This window comes from Sorex araneus, chromosome 1 (assembly GCF_027595985.1).
Source record: "Sorex araneus isolate mSorAra2 chromosome 1, mSorAra2.pri, whole genome shotgun sequence".
Classification (NCBI taxonomy): Eukaryota; Metazoa; Chordata; class Mammalia; order Eulipotyphla; family Soricidae; genus Sorex; species Sorex araneus.
The window spans coordinates 307,634,541-307,659,344 of record NC_073302.1 but is presented as its reverse complement, the minus strand read 5'-3'; the positions used below and the strand labels follow the sequence as shown (position 1 = coordinate 307,659,344).

Here is a 24,804-nt window from a genome sequence, read left to right as displayed (position 1 = left end):
CAAAGGAGATTTTCTTCTCTATTTCAGGAAAAAGGGATGAAATGTTCAAATAATACAGTAACAAGATTATAAGGGTCAGTGTGAGAAAGTCAAATATATAGTGGACAATTGTTATAGCAAAGGTAATAGGCTTGTGGAAATTAATTTTTGAATTTGGGCAGCTGAATCTTGTACAAAGGTTGATAACCCCAATTCAACAGTAGGGCACATAAATATCTTGTAAATCTAAGGTTTATTGCTGAAGGCTTGCCAAATCATACACAATGGCTCTCCAGAGAAGTGCAACAAACCACCTTAGGATTTTCCCCTAAAATAATCTTCAAAAGCAGTTGAAGATTTAGAGGTGCTTGAGCTGTTGAATCGTAAATTGTCATTTTACTGTGTCCTGAGTATATTATCCGCAGCTGATTATTTTAGAAATGATAGTATGTTGGGAGTCGTCTGACTTGGACTAACTGTCCTGAGAAGCATATCTATAAAAATATTCTTTAGGTATTATGGTTTTTAACATCAAAATGAATTATTGGAATGGATGTTTTAGAAATAACCACTTAAATGCCAAGTAAATAGCTCAAATAAAAGTTAGAACCTAGGATTGGTCTCTAGAAATGTAATTTGCCCTTTCCTGAGCTTCCCCATAAAGATTTTTGATTTTTTTTAACTTTATGGAAAATTCTGGTAACTATTGTATTTTACTTCCATATAAGCATCTGGTGATCATGAAAACATTTAAATATTTAAAACTCACTACATTGTAGATCATTAGAAAATATAGCATTTAGCGATTACAAAAACATTTAGCCCTATATTGAAAAGTGACTCCATTGTAGATCATTGAAAATAAGAGGCAGGAGGAAGAGGAGTTAGTAATTATTATTTTGCCTAGAAGTCATGGGAAAGTTAAAATAGAAGTGGTGAATGAGCAGACAAAGAACCAGTATTTTAAAAGCCTATTCAGTTCTAGGAGGTAAAGGTGGATAGATTTGGTTAATCCTACCAATGTTAACTGAACTTCTGGCATTGTGTAAAGTTCTCAGGACATTAAGTAAATACCATAGTCACTGTCCCCAACTAGGTTTTAAGGGAGAACCACAAGTCCCAGCAAAACCCTAATGTGGCACTCAGGTTTTAATGGTTGAAAACACTGGCCGATTTAGAAGCAGAAAGCCTTAACATGATGATTCCCAGGTAGAGAAATGTTAGTGCTCTGAACTACATATGTGTAAAAGGAGGAGGTTATACTATTATTCAACTCCTCAACACTTCTTCTGGTATAAGAAAATTTACTCACTTCTTTGTGGGCCACATCTGGTGATGCTCAGGACCCATTCCTGACTGTACTCGGGAGTGACAGTGGTTAGGAGTAAGCCATGAACATAGCCAGGTATGCACCACCCTGCCCCTCCCTCCAAAATCAAAGATTTTGAAGCCATTTGAATGCTGATCCTTAAATGAGTATTTCAAAATAGCCTCCCTCCAGAATTCCAGACTCACGTTCAACTGCCTACTCTACATCTCTGCTGACATGTTGAATAGACATCGAAACCTTAACTTATCTCAAATGTAGCCTTTGATCCCATCCTGCTATGGTCATCTTCATCACAGTTGATAGTATGACCAGCCTTTCCATTGTTCATGCCAAGAACATTCAACATTCAATCTACAAGCTTATTCACTTTGGTGTACTTTAAAGATATTTCTAGAATCTGATCACTTTCCACCCCTTCCTGATTCTTTTTACAGAATTGTATCTTCCTGATACAATTCAAGATTGTACCCAGCAGGGGCTGGAGCAATAGCACAGCAGGGAGGGCATTTGCCTTGCACGCGGCCGATCCGGGTTCGATTCCCAGCACCCCATATGGTCCCCTGAGCACCGCCAGGGGTAATTCCTGAGTGCAGAGCCAGGAGTAACCCCTGTGCATCGCCGAGTGTGACCCAAAAAGCAAAAAAAAAAAAAAAAGATTGTACCCAGCAGCTAGACAGAGCATTTTAAAAAGTATTGTAAGTCAGTAAGTCATAATCTTTCACGGTTAACGTTCACTATGAAGCCCTTCAAAACTTGCTCCAATATCATTTTCCCAATGAGACTATGACTGTTAATTGCAAATTGCAACTAACTGCTCACTGAAAATTGCAATCAGTTCCACCCAACCTGGTCGCAATTTCTCTTTCTCATATTGATTTCTTTTTATAAGGTCCTAATATGCTGTGTTATTGTGTTCATTTAATTTTCTTTCCTCCAAAATATAAACTCAATGAAGGCAGGGAGTTGGTTACTTCTTCCACTAATGCATTCTTAGTATCTGAAGGAGATGTTATAGATAGTGGAAGGTCAAAAAACTTCTCTAAAATAGAATGAATACAATCAGACTACCAGGAATAAGTGCATTTTTAATGGAGAAGGGTACCTTTCTAAATGTCAGATGCCACCTTTGTTGGCAGGGGATATCAAAATTGTAGACAAAACCATGTGAATGACATGACATAGGATTGCTAGTGACTATTAAAGAGTTTTTATCTAAATAGCATAAATTCTTGTCAAAGCTATTAATTTAGCAACATGAGACCATTGGGACTCATATACTGTTTTATTACGTGTTGTGACAGTACTATGTCTGTCAAAGTGACCTTGTCTGTCTCTTTGCCAGGAGTCATTAGAAAACATGGTAAAGTGAAAATTAAGTAAAGGAAAGGATGTCTGGAAAGAGGTCAGAAAAGCAGTTGAGTGAGAAAACACAAGTCTTACATTTGTCATTTGCAGAAAGGAGACAATTCAGCTTAGGGTACCACAGTTCTGAAATCTTTCACTTGGCCAATCAGCAGGTCTCACTGTTCACCAAGGGGGTCAGGGCAGTGGCAAAGGTTAGACTAGAACGTTACTGTGGCCAGTGTAAGCAGGCAGATCAGAGCCAGGTGCAGAAACCAGAGCTGGATTCCAAGTCAGAAACGAAAAACAACCTTTTCATCGGGCTCAAGCCATCCGGCGTTTCCTTATAGCAAGAGGAAGGAGACCTAGTAGGATCTGCCTCCAGCCCTGGGGAGCACTGGGTCCCCAGTGCTCAGTGAACCACACCACACATGTACCCCACTTTTGTGCTGCAGTGGAAGGATTTCAGCTCTCCCCCATGGGCTTTGGAATACAGAAAGCTCTAGCGCACATGAAGGTCACTGACATATGAATGTGCATAAGCAGGAGGATGGGATATACCTGCAGTCTACAAGAGTGAAGATTCTCCCTCCTCAGGCAGACAGCCCAGTCAAGATTGAGAGGTCCCTTATCTCCCAGGAAGGAACTGGGGGGGCAGGCCCAAGGTCCATTCTAACACGTGAGGACAGGAGGGAAGTTCAGGGGAGGCCAAGAGTGTACCTATTCCCTTCTCCAGTGGGTGCAGGTTGAGCTTTAGAAGATGCTTGTGAGCCCTAAAGTCTGAAAGCTGTTCAGAGCACCAGGATGGTAACAGGAGCAGCTGGAATCCTGGCATCCAGAGGTAGGGATGTCCTGGAGGTACGCAGGACTGTATGATTGAAAGAAACCAAAGAAACCCAAAGACATCACGGGATTCAAATCGGTTGCTAATAAAGAATGTCAGGAGAGGATAAGGCAGGGTTTACATTGGCTTGGGGGGGAATTACCAACTGAACCGTTGATTTGGAAATAGAGGTTTCAAAAGTCCTCTTTAAAGCCAAATAACCTAAAACATAAAACCTGAATCCTGTCGAGGCAAAGCATCCCCTTCACCTCTGTCTGCTCTGGAAGTCGTAAGAAATGACACAGCTAGTTTTTAAGAACGTTTACCTACTAATTGGTTGCTAAGGAAACCTATATTGAAACTTATTGTCAGTCTGCACTGGGCTTGACTGCATATCAGCTGGTGGAAAGTCTTTTGTTTGGCAGAAAAACATTGGGACTCTTGGTGCATGTCAATGCAGGGCTCTTACAGACTCATCTGAAACCCAAGCAAAATGGCAAGTCTGTGCATAGCAGACGGCTCAAACCAGCCCTGCTAGTGCCTGATAATCACTGACTGAGATTTCATGCAAGAATGAGAAGAAACGGGCTGTGGCTGTCAGGAATACGTAGTAAAATAGGCTAGCATCTCTCACAATTTCTTATGTGACTTGTGCTGAATTGGAAAGCTTTTTTCTGGGTCACTCTGAGCAGATGATTGATTCCCTAATTGTATTCATGTGAAATGGGTGGCATAAGGAGGACAGAGAGACAGTGCAGCGGGTCAGGTATTTGCCTTGCATGTTGCCAACCCAGATTCAATCGCCAACACCCCTGATGGTCCCCCTCAGCATGCCCAGTAGTGATCCCTGAGTGTGGTTCACGGTAAAGCCCTTCAGGACTTGCTCAAAACAACCAGAAACCACAAGTTAATGCTGGGGTTCTCTTCCCCTTTTTCTTGGTGTTCACCTCTTGGTCTTGACCTTATAAGGTAATATAATGGTTACAAGTTCACCAATGCAGTTCAAATTGTTTGCTTACATATTTTGCCCACCAACTTTATCTGTTTTCACCCATTTGCTCTTTTGGAAAACTTGCCTTTACTTTTGGAAATGGAAGACTAGATGTCCTGGTTTCTAGGTTTAAGGCATCCACATTGTTTTCCCGTGCTTTCTTTTACATCATACATAGGCAACACTTTTCTTTTGGAGAAATTCATTTTGATTGTGTGCCAAATGCTTTTTTTTAAAACTTTGCTTATTTGTTTATTCTTTGGTCCTTCATTTTGTCTGATGGCATTGTAATTTGAAAAAAAATGTATGTAAACCACCAGTCACATTCCTTGGCTTAGAGATTATTCTTCTCCTTGGGATGCACCTGGACATGAAGTAATATAAATGCACTTAAGAGTCAAATTATCATTGTGTTTAGAGCTTGTGTGTGTTGACATATGTGTCTGATATTCCTGCTAGGATACTCCACTGCATAATAATAACGATCCTAGTCGAAATTTCCTGAGACTGTTTGATGGATGCGTTTACAGTGGTGTGGAGACTTTGGGAAAGGAGCTCTTTATGTACTTTGGACCAAAAGCTTTAAGGTAAGAGAATCCTCCTTCATGCATCTTATCCTCCTGTGTGTAAAGAGAGGTGGGGACCTTTTTTAATGCACATTTTTGTATGCCATATTTAATCTTGTGTCAAGTATTCTATTCTAAAGAGAGCTCTAATGTAACAAGTTGAGACTCTAACCTGGAAAGCCATCTCAGAAGAAGAATAAATTGTGTTCCCATCATTATAATGAAGGAGAGAAGTCAACTTAGCTATTATTTTTTTAAAGGAATAGGCTAATAGTGATTCCCCAGAAGTAGTAGAGTAATAGCTCTGTTTCATTCTTCCTTCAATTCCCTGCACTTCTGTAGATGTCACCAGATGTCTCTTAGTTACTAACACGGTTTCTATGCATTTATGACTGCTCCTAGTTTGATTTTAGTTTTACTCTAGGTTTTTGTTTCATTTGATTTTTGCCTTCTTTCTTGGTAGTCTTGAGTGGAATTTATAAAGGGATGTGTAGAATTCAAAAACTTCAGAAAATGAATAAGTTCTTTGTTGTTTCATAATTTTTTCTTGAATTTTTTTTTCTTTTTGGGTCACACCTGGCGATGCACAGGGGTTACTCCTGGCTCTGTACTGAGAAATTACCCCTGGCGGTGCTCAGGGGACTGTATGGGATGCTGGGAATCGAACCCGGGTCGGCTGCATGCAAGGCAAACTCCCTACCCACTGTGCTATTGCTCCAGCCCCTGAAATTTTGTTGTTAGTGTGTTGGCAAGGAACAAACAATCTACCTTGGTTGCTTAAAAATATATATGTGTGTATGTGTGTGTGTGTGTGTGTGTGTGTGTGTGTGTGTGTGTGTGTGTGTTGCCATAAGAGAGATAGTACAGTAGACAGGGTGCTTGCCGTGGCTGACTTGGGTTTGATACCTGGCACCCCAAATGGTCCCTCAAGCCTGCCAGGAGTAATCCCTGATTGCTGAGCCAGAAATAAGTCCTGAACATAACTGGCTGTGGCCCCCAAACAAGCAAACAAACAAAACAAAACAAAAAACTCAAAATGTATATGAGTGCCAAAACATGGTCACCTACTTAATTTCTGCAGGACAATGAAAAGATCTGTGGACTAAGATATCAAATTTTAGTCTATCGTTTTTGAGTTTAAATTCAGCTACTGCAAACTGTAAAGATTGCTAGTACTTTCATTTTTCAAAGCAGTATTTTTAGGATATTGAATAGCTTTCACTTTCTTTTCCTTTTAGCTTTTCCTTTTTTAATTTTCTTTTTTGTTAATGTCTTTTGCCCCCCACACCCCCTGCCGAGAGCTTACCGTGCTCAGGGATCATCCCATAAGTGCTGTGGGGGGGACCCACAACATTCTCCTTTTTTTTTTCTTTTTGGGTCACACCATGATATGCACAGGGGTCACTCCTGGCTCATGCACTCAGGCATTACTACTGTGGTGCTCAGGGGACCATATGGGATGCTGGGAATCGAACCTGGGTTAGCCGCGTGCAAGGCAAATGCCCTCCCCACTGTGCTGTCGTTCCAGCCCCAACATTCTCCTTCTTAAAAGAAAGTCTTATTACTGGACTCTGCTTTGAGCTGAAGTGAATAATGATGACAAAGGGATAATCTGACTTTATGATTATTTATTGCATCTCATCTACCGCATGTGTGAGGACTTCAGAGTCTGTAATTGCTTTTCCTTTGATGGGTTGTTTCTTCATTGTCAGCAGCTGCTGTCCTTGGTCAACGTTGTCACTTTCTGGACGTTCCCTGTCGGGAACCGATAGTATCAGCTTCTTCCTACAGTAATGATCTATTGCATGTTGCATTTCTGTTGGAGTAGACTGAGGTGATTGAAAAACTCTTAGCTCTGAACAGAGAAGGGCACGATGGAATCCATGTAAGACAGTTGAAAACATTGATATGTTATTGATTCTCTGGGTTAGCTGCAGATTTATTTCCCTATAAGGAGAGGGAGGTTTTTATCAAGTGTTCTCCACCAGACTGATAGAGAGGGAATCATTTTTCAGTACGGGTCTGTCAGTAAGTGTTTCATAAACTCCCCAGCAAGGGCAATCACTTTTTTGAACTAAGTGAACTACTTGCATTCCCAGATAGTTATCTTAGGTTAAGGGTGGGGGAAAGGCCTGCTTATTTTCCCATTCCTACAGCCTTAATGACTATCTTATAGAACAATTCAAGATGAGTAGTAGACCATCTGTTTGAATATGAATTGAGCAACCAAAAATGAGTGGTATCCCCATTCAAAATATAGCATAAATATTAAAAAAGTGCTCCTTTGCATTTTAGAAGAATGGATATCTCTTCTAAGAAATGTGATCTTTGTGCAAATGCAGTCACCACTTGTGTCTTCAGCTTTCTGCCACTAGATATGTGCCAGAAATGAAGCTTTTTGCAGTTAAACTTATTGATGGGTTTGACTGTATCTTGTGAGACAGGCCGTGAATTTTCATGGGAGTCATTTGTGCTGAAAGTAAAATTTTTCTATGAAAGTGGAATAGCCCTTTGAAAGAGTGTGGAAATCTACACTTTGAAAAGACATAAATTAGAGGTGACTATTTATGTTACTAAAATACATATGAAAGGGCTCAAGCATTTAAGTGTCAAAGAATGCAAAGAAATTATTGGAATATGACCCCACTTATTTTTAACATAATAGTTGTGATGTTATGTGTGATTAATACAAACGACTTTTGTTTTTTGGTTTGTTTGGTTTGTTCTTCTTTTGTTTTATTTGTCTGAGGGTCACACCCGGCAATGCTTACAAGTTACTCTTGGCTCTGCACACAGGAATCACTTCTAGAGGTGCTCAGGAGACCATACAGGATGCTGAGGATTGAACCCCGGTTAGCCATGTGCAAGGCAAGCACCTTACTATACTGTCTCTCCTGTCCCCATACAAACTACTTTTGAACACTCTTTTTTTTTTTTTTGCTTTTTGGTCACACCCAGTGATACTCAGGGTTACTCCTGGCTCAGCACTCAGGAATTACTCCTGAGTGCTTGGAGGTGCTTGGAGGACCATATGGCATGCCAGAGCTTGAACTCAGGTAGGACGCATGCATGGCAAACACCCTACCTGCTCTACTATCGTTCTGGTCCCATGGAACACTTTTCATAATAGCCTACAAGTAAATCAAAATTGTTTCCAATTTTTTAGCGAATATTAGTACAAACTGAGGAAAATGGCCTATAAGAATGAATTTCAATGTATGCATTCATAATTCCACTGCAAAATGTATATTTCATATTAACATAGAATGCATATGTTACCAACACTAACATATGTACCTGTAAGTCTTTTTGCCCGAGCACCCCGCCCCTCCCCCCGCCCACAACCCCATAAGCTGCCTTTTCAATCAGATGTACACAGCTGTAACATCTTGGGCTAACATTTAAAAGATATATTTTTTTCATGAGTAACTCTCTCCAAAAACAATTTGCTATTTCCAATCTCTGATTTACATTACGTTGATTGTCTGCAATTATCCTCAGAGACCAGAAACTGTATCTGAAATATTTTGGAGGCTTTGCCATTTTAGAAAAGCTTTATATATTATTGATTTTGTAATTTATTGGCATCTAAGTGATCTGATTCTCTGTTAGATATGCAAGAGATAATGCAACAGCTCTCTTTAGTTTATTACAAAGTCTTTATTGAAACCCACCACACCGTATTCATAAAAGTGTTGTGTGGCAGAGGTGCAGTTGTGGTAAACAGTAGCATAATGTTAGAGAAAACCGAAGGTGTGATCGAGATTCGAAGCTGAATTGTATTATTATTTGGAAGAGTAAATTCCTACTGGAGTGTTCCTTCTGAAAACAGGTCACCTGGCCACAGAGTGCCAGTTGAATTTAACAATCACATGTCATTTTCTCTCTTTGACATGGTTGATTGGGTTCATCTGAGTTGATTGCTTCTTGAACCTTTCTCATCTAGAGAGGAGTTTTAGACCCTCTACAGTAGGGAAGCCACGGGTGTGAGGTCTCGGAATATAATTGCACATGGCCATTTTACTTGGCTTTTCAAGAGAGACCAGGCTAGAGCAGAGAAAATAAGTACATTGCATAAAGAAGAAGAGAATACCAGGGGCTCTTTCATTGCCTGTTCCATTTGCTCCTGAGCTTCCGCTATATTCCTGCCTTCCCTTCAGCTTGACTCTTGAGCACTTCAGGGTTCACAAACTACAAAATACTCCCTGATCCCTAAGCCTTTTTGAGTTGAGTCTCCATCATTTGTTATTTAATAGAACACACCATTAAAGTAAACTGCAGGTAGGAAAATTAAGCATGTTTAGTTCTCAAAATGCTAACTTAATTTTTTTCTGTTTTGATTACCATAATCCCTTCATGCGTAACTGAGGGGTATTTGGAAATCTGGACCTCAAATTCATTTACTTCCCCTTTGCACCCTGACACTGACAGGGCCTCACTGGTTCTGTTGCTTCCTGCGACTTTTAATAATATACAGCATCATTTTATTGCCATTTTCTCTTATTTTAAAAGTGACATATAAGCCAATTGGAAACAATTAAAATCACTCAAAAAGTAAAATAGAAAAAGTGAACACTACCCATAATTGGTACCACTAAGAAAGCACTCAATTGTTTTATAAATAATTAGAGAAAGAATGGGCTGAAGCCATAGCACAGCGGGTAGGGCGTTTGCCTTGCACGTGGCCGACCCGGGTTTGATTCTCCGTCCTTCTCAGAGAGCCCAGCAAGCTACCGAGAGTATCTTGCCCTCATGGCAAAGCCTGGCAAGCTACCATGAATATTCGATCTGCCAAAAACAGTAACAACAAGTCTTACAATGGAGATGTTACTGGTGCCTGCTCGAGCAAATCGGTGAGCAACGGGATGACAGTGATACAGTGATATAGAAAGAATAGAAATGGTATATTTGATATATATTTATAGTACATATGAATATTTATAAATTATGATATTAAATTAGAATTTTAAATTATGTTGATGTGTTCCTGTAATATGCACTGCATTCATTGATATAAAATACATATGTACATTATTTTTTCTTTTTCTTTGTTTTGTAATTGAACTACAGCCTGCTGTGTTCAGGGCTTATACCTGCTCTGTGCTTGGGAACCATTCCTGGAGGGGATCAGGGGACCATATGGGAATGCTAGAGATTGAACCCAGGTTGGCCAAATGCAAACAAACACCTTGCCTGATGTTCTCTCTCTCTCTGGAACCCTACATTACTATTTTCAATGTGTAAAGGACTCTCTGATGAGAATGCTTCATCATTTTTGATCAAAACCGATTGATTAGCATCCCCTTCCATTTTTCACTAATAAATACTGTTAACATCCTTGCTCCATATATTTACCATTCTAAAAGTTAGTATCAATTCCTAGATGTATTTTTGGTGGAGCTTGTTGCTGTTGTTTTTTGTGTCCAGTCGAAAGGCCTAGAAATGTATCAAGAATAGGAAAGAAAGGCATTTGCTAGTTGCATATTGAAGAATGACTCACACATGGCCCAGCCTGGCTATGATCAGTGTTTATTGACCTCTCTGTGCAAGATTTTTAAACCCCTGAAAACATGTTAAACTGAAATCCGCATGAAGCATTTAGTACTTAGAAGACTGGAAGGCTGTAAAATCATACCCACTAAACATGGTTCTCAGAAGTCATATTTTTTTTAACTTATCTGCCTCAATTTTTCCAACATCTGAGCTATCTTTGGATCTGACTCTGTTAATTGCCCTCTCTTAACATTACACTTTATGGTTTTACTTTATTGTTTCTATATTTTTAATGTGTTCTCGTTTTTGACTCTCGAGGTTATGGTCACATCAATATAGTACAGACTGAGTTCAATAGTATAAGCGCAGATACAGTATTATCTCTTAAACAGTGATGAAGGGTGGAGGAATTGAAAGGTGAAGGAAGGAGTTGGATGGCTTTGGGTTTTGTTATTTTGTAGTTGCCCGAAAAACAACAGTGAGTGTAGAGCCACCAAATGCAGCTACCACTTTATTCTTGGAGTGTGGCTAGGGTGTGGCTGTTCTGTGTTTCTGCTCCATGCCAGGCAGAACTTACATACGAATGGCGGGGCAGGGTCGGGGAGGAGAATCCCACAGCCTTGCCACTCCCCTTTGGCAGGCCACTATTGCTTGTTACTCAGTGAGAGGTTCATTATTGACAGGAAGGAAGTTTTTGTTCTCCTAGACCAGTCTTAATCTTGGGCTTGCCATTTTTATGGGATGCCTATGGATGGATAGGAATTTGATTCCCTTGTTCCCAAAATAAGCTCTCCCTTCACTCTATGGTGTTCCCTGGTCAGAGGCTTTCCAGCCTTCCTCTAAGTCTTTTGCAGAATTTAGTGTTGGAGCCAATTCCTTGCCTCTCCGCTGGCCACAGAGAGATTGCTTTGGCTTCTACTCTGCAAGAGCAGTTCTTGCTAATTCTTGAAACCCTGGGCAAAGGAAGCATCCTGTGGCTCAGGGAAGCTGCAGTTTGTTTGTCTCTTCCCAGCTGCAATCTATCAGTTTGGGATCATTTTGCTTCATCTGTGGGTAGTACTCAAGAAGACAGGGTTCCCTGCAGATTAGTGCCTTCTACCCAGGGTGGATCTTCCAGGTCTCCCTGCCAGGATTTGCATCATTTTCATGTGCGACCAACCAGGGGTGGGGATGTGTGTGTAAGCGTGTAAGGTGGGAGGTTGGGGGATATCTTATAAATGAATGTATGCTCTACTCAAATCTGATGCTGCAGGGATTCTAAATTGCCCCACCAGTAGTAACATTTAGCACATTCTGTATTTAAAAGGTTTTTATGTGTGTGTGAGGGTGTGGCTACACACCCATCATTTCTCAGGTCTTACTCCAGGCTCTGCACTCAGCGATCAGTCCTAGCAGTCTCGGGGACTATACAGGGCATTGGGAATCAAATCCGATTGGCTGTGTCCAAATCAAATGCCCTACCCACTGTCCTTTCTCCCTGACCACGACTTGAAAGTTTTTTGAAGACGTTTTGTTTTTAGTTATTTTCATGTCAATTATGGGGAGGAAGGAAGGATGCACGGTGCTCAGAGTCCGAATGACCCGTGGTGATGCTCAGGGGGCCCTATATGGTGTGAGGGATCCGGCCATGGTGGGCTGCATGCAAAGCAAGTGCCTTACCCCCTGCATCTCTTCTCTGCCCCTCCTGACCCATTTTTTTTTGCTTTTTGGGTCACTCCCAGCAATGCTCAGGGGTTACTCCTGGCTTTGCACTCAGGAATTGCTCCTGGCAGTGCTTAGGGGACCATATGGGATGCCGGGGGTCGAACCCAGGTCGGCCACATGCAAGGCAAACGCCCTACCTGCTGTGCTATCGCTCCGGCCCCTCCTGACCCATTTTTAATAGTCATTTCTTCCTCCTGTGCTTGACCACAGGTCCGTTTGTCTCCCCACGAAGGAGCTTATCACTCTTTGGAGCCTAATTCACTGCACCTCGGGTCTCTGGTGGTCTCAAGAAAGTGAATGAATCTTAAAATAATGTGGCACTTTTTTCTTCCTCATTATTGCGGGCGTTAATAATTTCACTCATTTATGTTCTGAGTAAAAGCAGACTTCCTTTTATTCCTTTTCTACATAGGTGAAGCCATCTTTCGAACAACCTCTTTTTTTAAAACTCCTAGCATACATTTTACAATAAATTGATCTATTTTATGCTCTGTTTTCTGAGGACACTTTTGTCCACTTGATAATTTTCATAAGCACTTGCCTTGCAAGCAGTTAGGTTGTTATAAACACCACTCTACTCATGCTATTTATGCTTGCTTAAGGATTTCAAATTATTCCAATAGTAGTTCGCTGGAAGAATGTGACTGATTAAATAGTATCAAGTCTTAGTTTATCATTTATTTTAGGAAGAAATTGTTAGCTAGAAGGATTTTATTAATATCAATTCCATTTTTGTTCTGAATGCAATTTTGATGTTCAAGTTTTGATTGCAAATTATAGAAGCCTACCCTAAATAAGTTTAATAATTGTTTATTAAAAGAATATAGGGTAGGGTCAGAGAAATAGTGCTGAGAGTATGGTGCTTGCCTTTTACACAGGTGACCTTGGTTCTATTTCTGACCCTCGAGCACCACCAGGAGTGACCCCTGAGCAGAGAGCGGGGAGTAAACCTTGAGCAAAGCTGGGTACTGTCAAATCAAGTCCAGAATGAAAGATAAAAGAAGATGTTCTATTATATTACAACTAAAGAGACGGGAGTGAGGATTCAGGCCAAACTGGAAGCAAAATTTTGCAAGCTGCTAGGACCTATTTGTGATTTCTGTTTCCCACTGAAATCTGCTATCATCATTTCTGTCTGCAGACCGAGGTCCTCTTTCAGCTTTTCTGAGGACTGTATAAAGTCAGCCTTATAGGTACCCCTCATAGTAGATCTCCGAGAGACAGCAACACCCTGCAACCTTCCATGCCCGAACCCAGAAATTCATCGTATCAACTTGTGTGTCAGTGTACTCACCTTGCCCCCAATGTCCGCTCCCGATCAGCTAGACCCAAGGTACGGGGTCTTTGAATAGGGCAGAGAGACCACTGAAGATTGAATCTGATGCTCAGTGCTTGCCAGGAAGCATCAAAGATAGAATGGGCGATCTCAAGGAGCCAGTTGGACTGTGGATGGAGGGAGCTTGAAAAGATCAAAGAAAAGAAATAGGGGTCTAATAAAACACTCCTAAACTTGATTAATTCTAATAAGGAATCTGTATTATGGATCTGCGGGGCCTGGTCCGGAAAAGATCCAGATGGCAGTTTTTGGAACGGTGCCACATTTTTATTACGGACACCGATATGTTTTCTATATTTCAGATCCATCATTTACCAGTAAATGGAAATATATCGGCTTCCTTGTCACAAGATGTAGCTATTTAACACAAGGAAAATAACAAGTATATATTTTTCTGTATACTTTTGAATTAAATTGATTTTTAACAACAAAACAGGCTTAGTTATTTGCATCAGGGTTCTCACTGTGACTACTGAGTCTGCTTTTCTGAGTTGGGTCTTAACCTTTAAGGGTTTGGTGTTTTTTTTTTTTTTTTATGTGGGTGCAGTTTCATTATAGAAAGTGATTTAGAATCCACTTTATGAGCCATGCAGCTGAAAAGATTTTCAGATACGATGGCTCCCGGGCATGACAGTTGTACACCTTTCACTGGGGTTGAGGCTCCATCAGCTAAATTATGGAGTACTTACAGGCACACATTTTCCCTGTCAAGAACTATGGGGCATGTAAAATGCATTTATGATTGATAGTGGGGCACCCAGAGTTTAAAACCCACATTTTTAAAGTTAGACTGGTTAACCTTGTACAGTACTATAACAGGATGCTTTGGAATTAGCACCACCGAGCAGTAACATTTGCTGCCAAAGGAGCCATATTTATTAACTCAACAAAGCTGTAAGGAGAAAGATTTGAAAGGCAGACCACACTATTTCATCTGGAGAATCATTTTTGATCTTCATCACAGGCCACCCAAAATCACTTTTTTTTTTTCTGGACATGCTAATCAATCCTTTACAATCTGAAAGGTTATGAATTTTTCATCTCTGCATTGGGCTTTCAAGTTAACTGTAAATATTTATAAATGCCTACCTCCCACTCCATAGAAAGATAGAAGAAATCTAAAAGGTTGCGAGACAATATCAGGTTGACTTGTTTCTCTTTTTCTTTCTTCTCTCTTTGTTTTTTGACGTGAAAGATTTTGCCCAAAAAATACATTTTTTTAAGTGTCATCGTATAGCCAAAAGCAGTGGGGGAAAAAAACGTGTCGTAAACTGTAGATGCGGTCTTGAAATGCTTCAACATTTCCAACCCATTGTGGCTTATAATAAGGACTTTTAATGTTAGGAGCTCTGTAACATTTATAAAGGCACAAATTCTGGGCAATTTAAATTTAGCCCTGCCTTGTCCCAATATTTTTTTGAGTCTGAGAAACAGCTGAACAATACTAGACTGTTCCCGGAATAAAAGATATTTTGACAAGAAAAGAGTAGAAGGAGTCTTTTTCTTGGGCTTGTTGTCAGGACCTTATTATTTCTCTAGGAATAATAAATAATAATAATCCATCAATGGCCAACATCCAGAGACTATAAAACCAAGCTCCCAGAAGCACAGCCAGGACATCTTATAGCCTTGTTCTCCCTTTCGGAGAACCTTGAAAGCTACCGAGAGTTTCCTGCCCGAGTGGGAGAGCCTGGCAAGCTCCCTGTGGCATATTCATATGCCAAAACCAGTAGCAATGATGGGTCTCATTCCCCTGACCCTGAAAGAGCCTCCAATGCGGCATTGTTGGGAAGGACGAGTAAAGAGAGGCTTCTAAAATCTAAGGGCTAGGATGAATGGAGACGTTACTGAGACCGCTCGAGAAAATCAGCGATCAACGAGATGATGATGATGAGAATTGTATTTGTGGGGTGAAATGGATGCAAAGCCATAACGGGAAATTATATTAAAATATTATTTATGGTTTTCTGCCTATTAAAAGTATCTACCTTAACTAATTGTTTGCTGTAAACAGAAAAGGTGAAGAAGCAAAAACATCATATGTGATAGTTTCTACCACTCATAAACAAGTTTGATTTTGTTTCAGGATTCATTTTGGAATGAACGGCTCCATGATGATTAATCCTCATGGATATAAAAATAAGAACAGAGCTTTTCCTGTTTTAGAAATGCAACTCTCCACAGACTTAATTTGTTTCTTTGACTCAACGATAGAACTCAGGTAAAGAATAATACATGCACTGCAGCTGCAAAAAGGGGGACGTAAAAAAATAAGAAAATAAGTTAATACATAACAAGTCCCCAAATAATGTGCTTGAGAACAGATTAAAACCTCATTGTAAAAGAACCTCCAATTAATACAGTTTGTTAGTCTCTTATTGTCTGGCTGTGTAACTTGTAACCTGATTAACATAATGCATGTATATTGTTTTTTTTCATCAAAACTCATTTTCAGTGACACTATGAAATATTAAGCAGACTTTATGATTAATGTGTCTTATATTCCTTTCTATAGGAACTCAGCAGAAAGCCAACAGAGAATAAGAATGATGGAAGAATTAGATGTCTGTTCACCTAAATTTAGCTTCTCCAGAGCAGAAAGCAAAGTGAAGGACCAAAAAGGCCGGATGCTCTGTGATGTGCTGATGGATCAGAGAGTGTTGCCAGGGGTGGGAAACATCATCAAAAATGAGGCTCTCTCTGACGCTGGTCTCCACCCTGCTGTTCAAGTAGGTCAGGGGTAATTTTTCAACAGTTTCAATATTTTTAAATACTGTGAAGGAACCCCCATGAGACAGTGGAATCTGTATCACAGTGACAGTCTTCCCAAACAGACTTTGGGGGGGTTTATCCTTCGAGTCTTTGCTCTGAGCCCACCTCCCAGTGAGGCCATCCTTCAGTACTCTTTCAGTGGATCTCACAGGAATCACCTGCCTTCCCACCCCATGCATCCGATCTCCGCAAATTTGCTTTGTCTTTGATTTTTCTTTCTTTTTTTTGTCTTTGATTTTTCTTCCTGTCATTTATCACTCTCAATCATAAAGAGGTCCTTGTTATACTTAGTATTTAAAGTCTGCCTCCTTTGGCTACTAGAAAATTCTCTTAAGGAAGATGCCTCTTCTGTTCTCAAATGTAGCCTCAGTCTAATGCAGCCTTCTTTGCTCCTGGCAGGCACAGGGCAAAGAAGAATTACTGCTGGATGTTTGAATATGTGAAGCTCACAGTGTTCTTACATTCTAGCATATTAACTCCATACTCTGTATACTCATGCCTTAAAAAAAAACCCAACAATTGAGGCCATACCCAGCACTGCTTATAGCTCTTGCTCCTGGCTTTGTGCTCAGGGATCACTCCTGATGGGGCTTGGGGTACCATATGGAGGATCAAGGATTGAACCCATTTCCGCCTCATGCAAGACAAGACCTTACACAATGTACTATTCTCTGGCCCACCATGCCTTCTTATTTATAACGATTCAAGACATGGGCATTGTTCTTTTAGCAGAATAAGAATGGAAATCGGGTAACAGAGACTGAGTGATCAGTGAAGAAACAGCAGTAAAATTTAGAACACTTATTAGAAGATATTTTAACAAGAGGAAGGGGGAGGGAATTATATGGCTCAAGGGAAATATAGGGAAAAGACTAGATTTTGGTTTGGTTTTTTGTTTATTTTTAATTTTTTAATTTACATTATTATTATTGTTGTTGTTGTTGTTGTTATTGGGGGCAGGGCAGCACCCGGCTGTGGTCAGGGCTTACTCCTGGCTCTGCATTCACTGTGATCTCTTCGAGTGGACTCGGGATCATCAGTGCCAACCCCCTGCCCGCTGTACTAGCTCTATGGCCCATGTTTGTTTTTGTTTTTGTTGTTATTGTTCAGCTGCCAAAGCTTGAGTTTACTTATACTTTGAGAAAAGAAAAAAGGAAAACTGATAGAGAAGTGATAAAATCACAGAAAGGAGAATGAATAATTAATAGGACATACTTGTGAGAACTCTCGGTACTTTGCCGGGCTCTCCAAGAGGGACGGAGGAATCGAACCTGGGTTGGCCTCATGCAAGGCAAACACCCTACCCGCTGTGCTATATCGCTCCAGTTCGTGGCGTATTTGATATGCCAAAAACCGTAACAACAAGTCTCACAATGGAGACAATACTGGTGCCCGCTCGAGCAAATCGATGAATAACCAGACGACAGTGTTACAGTGGTACTTGCGAGAATATCAGAGGTTAAAATCCAAATCTAGATATAAGTATCTCCTGGATAATTTTCATAAAATCTCAATCAGCCGAAATCACACTTAGAAGAAACTACTTCATAATTGTTCTAGATTTAGTTCCATCTTTTGATATTTGAAACAAGCTCATCAAATTTCTGTCAGATCTGAATAATGAAACAGAATTTTAGTACACAATGAGCTTTAATTTAATTAGAACAAGCTTTCTAAAATCACTTAGACGTCAGTGGAAATTGCTTTTAAAAAAGAACCCAGGGTATTGCCATCATAAGTATTGTTATTGCTCCTGAAAAATTAAGAATTTCCTTTTCATCAGTACTTTTAGTCAGCTATTCATCTCATAAAAGGTCATATGCCCATAAATGTCTGTGGATTTAAAAATTAATGACATTCCTGAAGTTTAGCTATTATCTCTCTGCAAGCACATGCACATTTATTGAAAACTATGTCTCAGCATTTCAAGGTGTCACTGAATGTAAGGTACAATAAGAAAATAGGTGAGTTTTAGACATGTATTCGTTCTAAATTTTAAATAATTGAAAGGTATATGCCATACTGTCATAGAATGGTAATGTTGATTAGATGCCTTCAGGTTTTAAGAGTTACCAATAAATGGTTTACTGTTGTATATAGTTATTGTTTATATGCATGTACATAAGACAAAAAGTATGAGAATTCCTTCTGAAAAAAGCCACAATAGCACAGAGACCCAAGGATGATTGTGTTTGCAGGGAGACACTGAAATTTATGCCAGGGGGTTCCCCCCCCCCAAATGTCTTTGGAGAGCCCAGGAAGGTGGCTTGGTGGTAGCACTGCTGCCCCGCACCTGCCAAAGACCTCCCGTTAGTTCCTGGCAGCATACAAATGGGTAGCCTCCGGCACGGTGCAACTGAATAACAATCCCTGGTGATCTGTACAGCTAGGTGGGCATCACGCCCAGCCAGCACCCAAACCCTGCTGTTGAAGCTATCTGGTTCTGCCGCCTGCTTCTCAGTTTCTCTCCGTCCCTTGTTGTTCCCCTTCCTATTTCCTCACCTCCTTCTTCTTTATTGTCTTTTTTTCAAATCCAGCAAGACTTTTCAAGGGGGAAACATTGCTTATTTGTTTGTTTTTTTTAGTTGGGGTTTAGGCCACACCTGGCTGTGCTTAGGGTTTTATTCTTGGCTCTGTGCTCAGGGATGGTCTTTCCTGGCGATGCTCAGTGGACTTTATGGGGTTCCGGGCATCAAATCCAGCTCAGCAGTATGCCTGGTAATTGCCTTTCCCATTAAACTATCCCTTTGGACCCTCAAGATAGATAACTTGAAGATACATGATCCTGAATTCAATAAATGCTTAAAAATTATCATTAAGAATGGTCAGTTTAGGGGCCTGGAGTAATAGTACAGTGGATAGGGTGTTTGCCTTGCACGTGGCCAACCCTGGTTTGATTCCCGGCATCCTATATGGCCAACCCGGGTTCAATCCCTGGCATCCTAAACAGTCCTTCAAGCACCGCCAGGAGTAATTCCTGAGTGCAGAGCCACGAGTAACCCCTATGCATCGGCGAGTATCACCCAAAAAGCAAAACAAACAAACAATAAGGTCAGTTTATCTATACACCTATTTAAAGATGAAATTTTGAAATTTAATGAGAGTATATGAAAACCAGTACTCTAGAATATATATGTGTATATATATATGTATGGGCTGGAGTGATAGTACAGCAGTAGGGCGTTTGCTTTTCATGCAGCCGACCCATGTTCGATACCTCCACCCCTCTTGGAGAGCCCGGCAAGCTACAGAGAGTATCGTGCCCACACTGCAGAGCCTGGCAAGCTACCCGTGGCATATTGGATATGCCAAAAACAGTAACAATAAGTCTCACAATGAGAGATGTTACTGGTGCCCACTCGAACAAATCGATGAACAATGAATGGGATTACAGTGACAGTGATATATATGTATATTTCAAATCTGCTTATAGTTTTTTTGTGTTATTTATAGTTTTCTTAAAATTGGCAAGTGGTGTTATTTTTCCACAATATGAAAGTATCTACATTTGTTTTCTGTTTTAAGGTTTGTCAGTTAACAGATGAACAGATTCATCACCTTGTGAAAATGACACGTGATTTCAGCATTCTTTTCTACAAGGTAAGAGCATACGATTGTTGACAATATAAAATGTCAATTTTCCCATTTCGATGGCACCAAAAATGTTAAAGTTATATGTACTCATTTAGTGGTAAAAGTAGAAGGATAAAATGAAGGCAAATGGCGTGTTCTGGACATAACTAACAATCTTAAAAGTTTGAGTCAGAGTTCAACCCGAACTCATCTAAGTACGTTTATATTTAATTACCTTTATCCTAAATTGAAGGGATGCTATGTTGCCATTTTATTTCAGATCTAATTCAATTACTGGCAACATAAAAGTAAAACTTAGGACATCTCAAGAGAGACTATTCTTTAGGATAAGTAGACCTCACTTCAGATTTTGCCACTTGCCATCTGTTTCTTAGGTTATTCGCAAAAACATATTAAAATTTAGTTTTTCATCTGTCAGATAGAACACTAATGTTTCCTGTCTGTCATAGACTTCATTGAGAATGAAATAAGTACTAGTAAAAACACAACTTTGAAAAGTTGTGTGTATGCTTTTCTATTCATACAGAGCTCAGTAAACACAATTTGTCTTTTAAACAAAACATTGTTGGGACAGAGATACAGTAGAGGGAATAAATCACTTGACTTGCACACCATACATGGTTCCCCAACCACTGCCACATGTGGTACCAGAGCACAGAGCCAGGAGTGAGCCCTGAGCACTGCTGGGTGTGACTCAAAAAGCCAAAAAGGGAAAGAAAAAAAAAAGTCATATTATTTTTACACCTATCGTCCACTTTCTATACGCAAATTATTTATTTAGTGTTTAAAGGAATCAAGCCCAGGGCCTCAAACATGTGGGGCATGTAATTCTTTTATACCTCCAACTCCAACACTTTTATATTTTAAATGCCACGGCTGTGTATAGCTGTAAGAAAGGCAGGTTTTCTGGTATTTTTCACTAATTGGCTAAAGTATTAATGAATTTCTTACTTATATACCTCCCTTCAGTATCTACGGGTATTCTAATATTTATTTTGTTGTATTGTTTTATTTTGTTTTATTTTGATTGCAAAACAAGCACCCTATCTGCTGCTCTGTCTCTCTAGCCCTATTTTAATATTCTTTATGCTCATTTATTCATCCCAGAAAGTTTATGATAGGAATTATATCCTTTTAGTGCCCATTTAAATTTCAGGTTTTTTGCTAAATAAATTTGAAGTATCTGTAATTTTAAGCTTACACCTAATAAGCTATGTTTTCAGACATTCTCATTTTCACACGCTGATATAAAATCAGAATACGCTTTTTTTTTGCAGGAGCGTGAATGTATGTGAGCAGAGTAAGACAATGACAGTCTCAAATTTTGAGTCTTTTGTCAGGTCAACCAAAAAAGATTTTCTTGTTAACATTTCCCCCAGAAATAAATTTCTGATCATTAACACTAAGTAAACAGTTTAAAGTGTTCTAAATGTGATCAGGTTTAAAGCTAATCAAATCTCTCAGGACCACATAATTAAGTTCAATTAAAAAAACTGAAAGGCACAAAATGTTTTAAATTGTAAAAATTATATGTCCCATTTAGATAAGAGGATAAAGTTATACCCAGAATTTTGAAATCTAATGTCATAAAATAGTAATTTCTTTGCACAAATATTATTTAACAAATATTCCTAAATGTTGCCAATACCTTTTCTCATAGATAAAAGAAAAGATTATATGTGACTTGTAGTTTCTAACAATTATTTCCAGAAATGGCATGTAAGGGGATGTACTTTTGATTTCTTGGCAACATTGTTTTAATGTGGCTAGCATTATACTATAATTATCATCTTTGCTTTGCAGTGCTGTAAAGTTGGATCTGCCATCTCTAAACATTATAAGGTTTATAAGCGTCCTAACTGTGGTCGGTGCTCTAGAAAAATAACCATATGTCGTTTAGGAGAAAATAACAGAATGACATATTTCTGTCCTCATTGTCAAAAAGAAAATCCTCAACATGCTAATATACGGTAAGATATCAAATTTAAAGGTATCTATTTGCCCCTGTTTGCCCCAATTTTATAACTAAGCATCTTTTTCATATAAAAACATTAATTAATAGCCATCAGATTATTACTGAATATAACTGAAACATAACACAGAGTGTCAGAACCACTGGGAAAGAAACAGTAAGTACATTTTCCAATAGTCTAAACAAACCAGATATCATTACAGAATTCAGTAAAATAAATCTCTAGCTAAGTTATTAATAGCAGGCTGCAGTTGTAATCACCTTTACAAAATGATTATCAGGAGGCATTGATATTATAAATAATTGGGAAAAAAGCAACTGCCTTCAAAAGTCTTCATTTAGAAATAAAATTAAAAAATAATAAAGATCTCTCTCTAAACACTCTGCTTTCTTGGTCAAACAGGCTACTGATGAAGCATTCTCAAAATCACTGGGTTTTGATGCATCCCAGAACAATGGAGATAATTACAGGATATGCCAGGGGCCCACAGTGTCACCATTGACGTGGTGAACTTAGGCTATAGTTCCATTGGTTCCCTGACATCCATAAGCCCCTCCTCTGATTGGTGTTGCTCAGTGAGGGTTTGAATCTGCTAGAATCAGTGTCACTGCAGAACCAGTGTGCAATCTGGTGATTTCCTCTTTCCCAATGCACAGTTATCCTGGAAAAATACCATACATCCCTTGTGGGGAAGACTGGGAGAAATAGTAACATATAAAACAGTTGCATAGTGGTAAATGTGATTCTAAACCAAAATAATCGGTACAGACATGGAGTATATTAATGCTACAAGAATTCAGGGGTATGAGTGGTTGTATATAAAGGTTGGGAAAACCTCGTAGGAAAAGCTCTGTTTTAAATTGACCTTAGCATACAGAGCTTGGGTTAAGTAAGTGAAAACACAAACCAAGTCATTGAAGAGAAGGAGTATAACCCAGACCTTGAATATTCCTAAGCATTTGGAGGAATGATGGAAACAGTAATGAAATCAAAGGAAGACTCAAAGCATGGAGTAGTTATATTAGCTGGTGTTATCGTTAGGATGGAATAAAATAGTAGGAGTCATAAGAAGTACTGAGAATGTTTCATTGTATTTCCTGAATCAGTTGGATTGATAACTTTGGACTGAGAGCTTTGTAATATAGTTAGATTGAAAATGAAGAGACATAGAGCCCACAAAGTACGAATTCTTCTGGAATAGGAGTAAAAAGGCAAGGATCAAAAGTTTATAGTGGGTATTGAGAATGTGCATCACAACAAATTAGGGTATTTAACAACCATACACACAGTAGGGAGCTTGTTTAGAGGTTCTAGCAGGGGAGCACAGCTACTCATATACCATCGACCAAAGATGGGTCTGTCTCTATTCAGGTAAGGCCATCCTCTTTGACCAAGAGTGCAGCTTCGGGAGGAACGGACATGGAGCAGTGAGGGAGGAAGGGGACACCCGCCTAGCCAGCCAGATCAGCCGAATCAACCCTGGCGATCAATGAGGTGACAGATGTCGCAGTGATAACGTCCTCACATCCAATAGCAATAGCACAGCCAGTAGGGTGTTTGCCTTGCCCGTGGTCAACCCGGGTTCGATTCCTCCGTCCCTCATGGAGAGCCCGGCAAGCTACGAGACTATCCCACCCACATGGCAGAGCCTGGCAAGTTACCAGTGATGTACTTGATATGCCAGAAACAGTAACAAGTCTACAACGGAGACATTACTGGTGCCCGCTAGAGCAAATTGATGAACAGGACGATAGTGCTACACACAGTAGAAATAAAAGCCGAGATATTGTTCATGAACTGCCTGGTATAGCTATGAATCACTTCCCCCGCACCTCCCCTACACTCCCCCATCCCCCTCCCGTATCGCCCCGCTATGGTGCATGGAGATGCGGACTCCTGGACGTGTCCGACGGCTAGCAAGAGTAGGTGGGCATAGAAAGTTACCTGTTGGCCTCACAATTGGCTGTTGGCACATCTCTGATGTCCGCCCAGCTGTTTTCCTCCTGCATTCCTTCTGCCAAGACATGAGGCCTGAGGTTTTCCTGTGTCAGGGAGCTCCAGGTGTGTATGTGGTGAGTATGTGGCCGCCACACTCCACTGTATCGTGAGGCCAAACATTGCCAGTGTGCCTTGGGATCCAGTCCCAGCCCCTACGGAAAAAAAAAAAAAGATATTTTTTAATGTGTGGGGAGACCTGTGCTCCCGGCAAAGGTCAGGAGACAGTCCATGATTTTGCCCATATGGCTTCCTGTTCATACCAACCCCTATCTCTGCAGCCTATTTGTGTTTGCTTATTTAAGTTTCTTTGGGGCCAGACCTGGTGATGTTCAGGAATTACTCCTAGTTCTGTGGTAACTCCTGGGAGTGCGTGGAGGACCATATGGGATGCTGGGGATCAAACCCAGGTTGGCCACATGCAAGGCAAATGCCCTCCCCACTACACTGTTCCCAACCCATCTCTGTGGTTTTACTTCCTTCTGTATGTCTCAAATGTTTCTCTCCATAATTGGAAGAAACCACCCAGTCAATCCAAGATTCTTTCCCCCCTCAAGATATTTAATTCCATATGCAAAGATTCTCTTTCTTTATAGAGGATATTCCTTTATTCCTGGTAATATGAAGGAATTTATAAAGCAGTTGCTGGTATTATGTCATAGCATCATTGCAAAGCCAGTGCTCAGCCGAGTAGAACCATGTAACTAAGTTTGAAATTTCTGGTGACAACTCAGTGGAGATTACAAATAATGTATTAGTTGGTGACTAAGAAATGGAAATACAAAGGGAAAATTGCTTTCAACGTTTCTGTGTAAGTCAGTAAATTATACATATTATTTTGGAATAGGCCACCAATTCCAATTCATTATCACCAGAAATGAGGAGCTTTAAAGAACTCTTTTCTATG

The 24,804-nt window shown here is 40.0% G+C and overlaps 1 protein-coding gene across 1 annotated transcript in view; it reads left to right on the top strand.

The window, feature by feature from the left end:
- NEIL3 (nei like DNA glycosylase 3) overlaps positions 1-24,804 on the top strand; it is a 44,917-nt gene that overhangs the window by 8,223 nt on the left and 11,890 nt on the right. Inside the window, exons 2-6 of the mRNA XM_004614684.2 lie at positions 4,924-5,051; positions 15,650-15,784; positions 16,079-16,292; positions 19,861-19,935; positions 21,733-21,899. Of these exons, the coding sequence (XP_004614741.2) occupies positions 4,924-5,051; positions 15,650-15,784; positions 16,079-16,292; positions 19,861-19,935; positions 21,733-21,899 (719 nt within the window). The remainder of the gene's footprint in view (positions 1-4,923; positions 5,052-15,649; positions 15,785-16,078; positions 16,293-19,860; positions 19,936-21,732; positions 21,900-24,804) is intronic.